Below are 7,189 nucleotides of genomic sequence, written 5' to 3' on the forward strand. Positions count from 1 at the left end.
ACACACACACACACACACACACACACACACACACGGCCTTCCATTCCTGTCTACAGCTTTGGAGATAACTATAAATACAGACAAAGAGCATTTAAGAAGAAATGACCAATTACATGAAAGCAACTTATCCTCACACAACATGCCTGATTCCGCAATTATTATATATTATTCAATAATACACACAATGTGTTTTCTACTCAGTTTAAAATGCACATAATGCAACAATATAGAAAAACAGCAATATAGAAATAATTGACTCATAATAATAGTGTAGTAATTGATTATCGTGATTAGTAGAGTAGGAAGAATTAGAAGAACAAACTGGTCCGCAGCAACGAGACAGTAAAATTAAAAGTAAAAATTACTGCATTTTGATTTAGATATTAAACCATGAAAACCAAATTAAAGAACTAGGTGATCCTATAAAGATACACACTGAAAGAAACTGCCTTTGTGCCTTTAGGCCACAACATTTACATTTTTCTTAAGAAACTTGGTTTTGTACAAACTCCTAAATTATAAAAAATTTAAATTTGAAGACTACATGATAAATAATAATATTAATGCATGATAAGAAACCTTTCAAAGTGACAAAAGAGGCAATAATTCATTTAAATAATCTGCCAACAATAGTCAAACACAGTTGGAAAAATAGTGGGTTATTAAAAGATTTCTAAATTAACTTCAAAATAAATGGCTGTATTTATTTCACCGTGCTATGTATTCCTTAAATTCCTGTCCTGCCAATCTAAAAAAAATAAATAATAATAATACATAAATAAATAAATCAATCCGCCGCTGTTATCCCAGGGAAATAAGAAAAACAAACAAGGCGAGGGAAACCCCGCTGTGCAACGCATATCCTCAAAAAGCCATTAATCTTCTCGCTGTAGCCCTGAAAACCGAGATAAAGAACCTCGGGAGACGTTCCTCTGAACAGAGCCTCCACAATGAAGACACGATGGAAATACACGAGCTTTGCTTTTGTTCAAGTCAGATCAGCCTGAATTTCAATTTTTGTCTTTTTTTTTATTACATTGTTCAATATGACCCATTTTAACAAGGAAAAATACAGCATAAATCTGATTTTTTTTCTTTGTAAATTACTTGAATGGGGGCCACCGTTTAAGAGCTCACTAAAGACTGAAGCTCTAATATTCAAAAGGCCCCGTGGTTAAACAGAGACGGCCGTCTTCTGGCTGCACAATACGGACAAAAGGTCCCATTATCAGCTTTGCAAAAAAGCATTTTCTACCTATTATGGATGTGCTGTTACACTGCACTTCAGCCCCAATAAAAAGCATTTTACGGCATTTTATGAGGAAAATTGAGAGAGTGAGTGTGAGAGGAAGGGAGACAGAAAAGTGGAATTAAAAGGGTTCATTTTTTACCTTCTTTGCTGTTGTTTTGGCTCTTGTTTTTTTCCCATGGTCCCATGGCCTTGTCATCCTCCGACCCGTCCATCATGGCCTTGTCCCCGGGCACGTACCAGGTGGCGTGCTGCTCCGCCATGAGGGTGTCAAGGTCAATAGTGCCCATTGAGCCCTTCCCAGCATCCGGGCTGCAGCTCGCCAACTCATTGTCTCCGTTCTGGGACGGACAGTCGCCGTTCTTTTTGCCATTTTTCATGGCCAGGGGCTGGTCCTCGGAGATGCTGAACTGCTGGCGCTGTAGCTGGATCTGGGCCTGCAGGATCTCCAGAGGGTGGACTTCGTCCTGGCCAGAGGTGCTGGATGGTGTGCGTACCTGCTCCACCCCGGGAGTGCCCGGGTGGCTCACCCCGCTGGTGGCCCCACCGCCAGCACCGAGTCCGTAGCTGTCTGGCGTCGAGGTAGTGTGATTGGCAATGCCCATGCCGAGGGGCTTCTGTCCATTTATCAACCCGAGCTCGCTCCTTTGCATCTTGGGCGAGCCGGTGATCATAGGGCTGCGATTGGGCTTGTTGGCCGAGGCCCCCGCAGCGTCCGAGCTGGACGAAACCTCGTCCTCGTTGCCGTAGTGGGTGCTGACGTCGTCCGGAAAGTCCACTCGCGGCGAGCTGCTGTCAGATTTGGCGACACTTTGGATGCCACTGTCCAAAGAAGACATCAGGTCGGCCTGGTCCCCCAACATTAGGTCGCCTCCTTTCCCCCAAGAGGGTGACTGGAGGTGTTTCTCATGGGGCGTTCCCCCACCCCTCTCCCCAACGCCAGCTGAGGGGGTCTGCTGGCCTGGACTTACAACAGGGTTACCATTGTCAGGGGAAAAAAAAATTCCAGGGCTCACGTGTCCGCTGTCTCTTTTTCTCCTCCCTCTCCCTCTCCCACTCCCTGTTGTTGCCTTCCCCTCACTGCACGGGGTAGCGTCCATGTTGTAGTTTGGGGAGAGGGCACTGGCTTCCCCCTGCACCGGCTGGCTTTGACTCGGAGGCTTTGAGTTGCTATTCCCGGTGCCAGGCATCTGGCTGTTCTGGGAAGCGCTGCTCTGAAAGTATTCAGCTCCAGCACTGCCAGTCCCATTCGACGTGCTGCTATTAATGTCCTGCTCCGTCTGACTCAGTTTTCGCTTGCCCTCATTTTGGTTCTTCTTGTTGAATGTTACGTTAAGATTGGGGGCCCCTAGGCTAGCGATCATGTTCTGGCAGGCCGTGGAAAGAGCCGCCAGGCAGCTCTGGCCGAAAACACTGTCTTTAGTGCTGGTTTTGCTGAAGTTCCCGAGGGACAGAGCCCCCAGCTTACTAACAGACGACCGCTGGCCTGGAGGGAACTCAGACTGAGGCGGGTAGCTCCCTGGTGAGGTGTTCACCCCCTGGGGAGCACTGTGGCCCGGCCCCTGACGGTTACCCCCTCCATAGGGGAACGTTGGCTGTGCACCAATTGGGGGTGCGGGGAACTCAGCCGGTCGCCTATCCGCCGGTGCATTCGGGTGCCCCGTCCCCGCTCCTGGAGACTGCATTTGAGAGATGTTGCCCACGTTGAATTGTGAGTGCATGCCCGGGGAATGGAGAGCCTGTACATGTCCGTCTCCTGGTATTCTCATGGGCTCCTGCATGCCCATGCCTGGCCTAAACATCATCCCAGCCCCGTTCTGCTGCAGGCCCATGTCGTGAGGCCCAGTCTCATTGCCCGCTCCACCCATACGCCGTGACATCATCTCCCCTGGTGGGTGGGAACCCTGGAACCAGGAGTTCTCCTGAGCTACATGAGGATTTTGTCCATCAATGTTCATCCTGCCGACATTCTCCCTGTCAAAGTTGGGTTGAGGCATGCTCCCCACCGGGCCCCCGTGAGCCATTGGGCCAGGGGGCACGTCTCCGTGGTGACCCAGCTGCTGCAGACTGGGCTGCCTCATCCTCTGCTGCTGGTTGCGAGAGGCCATCTGTTTGATCATCATGGCTGCGTTCTGCCGCTGCTGCAGAGACTGCTGCTCAGGCCCCGGGTGCTGCAGCGGACCTGGGGGGAAACCTTCGTTCACAGGTGGGGTGAACTCTCCAGACAGGCCGGGGTAGGCAGAGGGAGAGAGGTGGTTTTCCATCCCACCACCAGCACACCAGCCTTCACCGCCATGTGCATTGGGAAAGTCAAACCTTGGCCTTTTCGCCATGTTCATATAGGGAGAGTCAAAGTGTTGCAGCCTCTGGTTCGGGGGCTGTTGGGAGGGAGGGGGAGCGGGTTGTTGCATATTAAACATGGGGTCCCCATAGGGGTGCAGACCCCTATTTTCCAGTCTGTGAATGGGATACTCAAACTGGTTGTGTTGGCCAGGCATCATGACCCCTCCGTCCAGAATGTTGGGGTTATTGGAGCCAGGCTCAGCCTGAGGGGGTCGGGGGAGGCCAGGGGGGCATGAATTCTGCCTGGCTATTAAACCAGCCTGTTGTTGCTGCTGCTGCTGCATGAGAGAATGTCTTCCGTTGACCCCCGGCTCCATTCCCATGGGCACCTTCCGGCCGTTTCCAAAACGCTCAAAAAACACTCCATGCTGAGGCTGCTGGGGCTGCGGAGGCGGCTGGTGGCCCTTAGCGATGCCCGGCATACCTGTTGTCCGTGGCATGCCGGGGTTCCCTGGGAAATTACCACCGGGAACTGGCCTCCCTGTCCCAAAATGGGGCAACTGAGATTCTGATTCTGATGGGGAAAATACATGTACATCAAAATGTCCAGATGGAGCCTCACTTGGGAAGTTATACTCTAGTCCGTCGACAGCACCCTGGTTGGGCATGCGCCGAGGCTCCAAGCCGTGAGACTCGGAGGAGGAGGATGAGGAGGAAGGGAGGCCGTGGAAGGATGCTGCTCTGTTGGGCGACTGGTCCAGGGGGAGACAGGGAGCGGGGACTGCGTGGCTGCCACTGGGAGGCCCGTGATGTTGAAAGTCAGGCATGTTCCCAGGCCGCTGCTGCTGCTGCTGCTGCTGGGGAAAGCCGTCCCCGGCCTGCCCCTCAGCGAGAGGATCAAATCCTTCTCCGAAGCCCTGCTGTGGTCCCATGCCATTGTTGTTGTAGCCCATTAGCCTGCCCCCATGCAGGCATGACGAGCCGGGCTCCGGGCCTCCAAAACTCCCACTGAAATGAGGGTGAGGCGGGTGGGGGTGATGGCCGTGAGGATGTCCTTGATGAGGTTGCTGGTTGTTAAAAAATCCATGCATGGGTCCTTGCTGCTGCTGGAGCCCGGCGCCTGCGTGCATGTCCGAGTGGCCCCGCGGGTGGAAGCCCCCGTACTGCTCTCCGTTCATGTTCATATTGAGCCCGAGCATTTGCGGCTCGTTCAGGGGGCCCATGCCGGGCTCCACGGCCCCCGGCGGGCCTCCAGCGTGAAAACCCGGTCCTTTATAATGCGAGCCCATGTTTAGCCTCGGTTGGTTTATGTTTCTCTCTGACTGGCCAGGGTTTCTGCTATTAATCTGAGAACCAAACTGCTCCAGCCCAAACATACTCCCTGCAATCAATCCCACATGACGGCCAGTCTGCCAGACATCGGTCGGTTTTTTCCGTCTGTCCCCAAAAAGAAAAAAAGCAAGATAGGCTTTACAAGGACTAGTCAAATGGTTGTATCAGCCTACTAGAATTATTGAACTGTTTAAACTCACCAAATAAGTTCTCATTGCGAATCAATTGTTTTTTTTTTGTGTTTTTTCACTTCTCTAAGGACGCGGAGAAGAGAGCTGGAGGACAGACTGTCTCCAAATACGCACCTAAACTGTGTCCCCTGTTCCCGTATTATATCGTGCTCTTAACTGCTCTTGTATTTGTCTTCGACTAAGCAAACAAATACAAAACATTGGTAATTAACTTGCTGCACGGAAGACCTACCATAATCCAAAGTTTATCTGTGCGCATTTCTTCAAAAGGCACAAAAACATGTCGCCAAAAAAAAACTAAAAATCCAAATGGGAGAGCGCGGATTTGGAGGGATCAAAAAAAGGGAATAGAACAATTTTATGTCAACTAATTCATTATTCCAGTCCAATGTCAAATGTTCCACTGCGACTTTTTGGTTTTTGTATAAGGTCCCATACTTGAAACAAGAAAAAAGAAAAAAAGTCCAATTGGAGCCGTTCGGTTCAAACTACCTTTGTAGCTTTTGAGGAGAGAAAAATATCTTTCAAAGAAATACTGTCCACTGATGTCCTTCAAAATCTTTTGCTGGGCAGCACGGAGCCAAAAGTCAAGAGGGAGTCCACAAAGACGGGTCTCCAACCCTGCAGGCACCGGAGAACCGGAGCGCCCGTTTACGCGCGGCGTGCAGTACCCGCACTACCCGCACTCCACGACCCCGGAGCGGCTTGACAGCATCCTCCGCCCGCTGCCGGTTCTGGGTCTCGCATGGGAAGCGCCTTTTTGCTTTAAGTCCTTCCAACGCGTTTCGCTCCTGAAGTGTGCGTCCCCTCCGTGCACCGAGCCGTGCCGTGCCGTGCCTGGTGTGGTCTGAGTGCACTTGGGAGCGATTCACAGACACACTCCGCTCTGCCGCTTCTCGGCGCTGTGTGAGATCAACGCGTCCGGAGGAGCCAGCAACAAGTTTTGCATTTCTGCAGCCGCTTCCATCCTCGAGCTCTCAGCCAATCAGGACGGAGCTGAGGAAGCTTCGGGGGCGGGACAAACGCTTTTAAGGTGGACCGGGAGATTGTGTGGAAAGGAGAGCTTTTAGAAATAGCTTTCACTTAAAATGTAATGTTTTCACATTTAAAACCCAATCTACACATTAGATAGATAGATAGACAGATAGACAGATAGAGAGATAGATAGATAGAGAGATAGATAGATAGATAGATAGATAGAGAGATAGAGAAATAGATAGATAGATGTTCAGCAGTGTGGACAAAAGTTGAATGAAAATAAAAAAAGACTAATAGCTAGAAAGAAAATCTGAATAAAATTAATAAAATAGACATGTTTTTAAGTAACTGGTTTCTATTTTTTTCTACCAAAGGAATCCCACGTGATCTGTTTCTGGAATGAAAACGGAGCTTATAGTGAAATTCAGGACTCTTTTTTGTGTTGGTCAAGCTCTCTTTAACCATGATAAAACTTTTGTTTTGCACACGTTGTTGTTTTTTGGGCTTCCATGCACATCTCTGCAGCGCCTGCACCAAACCTTTCAGCCTTCTTCTTCCTCTCTCATTGTTTAAAACTCTCATATTCTGCATATTTGACTGATAATTTCATTTTAATGCACCAACCACCAGGGCAAAAAACCATTTTCTGATCAACCGGTGTGCACGGCTAACACTTTGAGGTTCATGAAGGTTTAGAACATACGATGCAAATCCCATTTCTGCACTCAATCATGTGTGTTTTTTTAAGCCTTGTGTTGCCTTCAGGGTCAGAAAACTAACCCAACACTGCGTTTCAACAGCAGGGAAAACTCCAGAAAAAGGTCATTTTTTCCAGCTAAAATGTGATAACTTTTGCTTTGTGAGCCGCTGAAGTCACACGATGCATGTTACACGTGTTCTCACGTGTTAAAAACAAGCAAATCTGTGCCAATCAGAAGGCTCCATCCCTGGCATCTGTAGATTTCACTAATATCTACATATCTGGGAAATATAATCGGTGTGCAGGATTGGACGTCTATTCTAGAAAATGAGGAGAGTTGATATAAAAGCAGAAATTAGACTGATATTATAAAGTGCCCACACATTGTGTGTGTGTGTGTGTGTGTGTGTGTGTGTGTGTGTGTGTGTGTGTGTGTGTGTGTGTGTGTGTGTGTGT

The 7,189-nt window shown here is 49.3% G+C and overlaps 1 protein-coding gene across 1 annotated transcript in view; it reads right to left on the minus strand.

The window, feature by feature from the left end:
• The window catches only part of mn1b (meningioma 1b), a 16,454-nt gene extending 10,460 nt beyond the window's left edge, over positions 1-5,994 (minus strand). Inside the window, exon 1 of the mRNA XM_034870848.1 lies at positions 1,392-5,994. Within this exon, the coding sequence (XP_034726739.1) occupies positions 1,392-4,908 (3,517 nt within the window). The 5' untranslated portion in view covers positions 4,909-5,994. The remainder of the gene's footprint in view (positions 1-1,391) is intronic.
• Between the last annotated feature and the right edge of the window lie 1,195 nt (positions 5,995-7,189).

The sequence above is a fragment of the Etheostoma cragini genome, chromosome 5 (genome assembly GCF_013103735.1).
Source record: "Etheostoma cragini isolate CJK2018 chromosome 5, CSU_Ecrag_1.0, whole genome shotgun sequence".
Classification (NCBI taxonomy): domain Eukaryota; kingdom Metazoa; phylum Chordata; class Actinopteri; order Perciformes; family Percidae; genus Etheostoma; species Etheostoma cragini.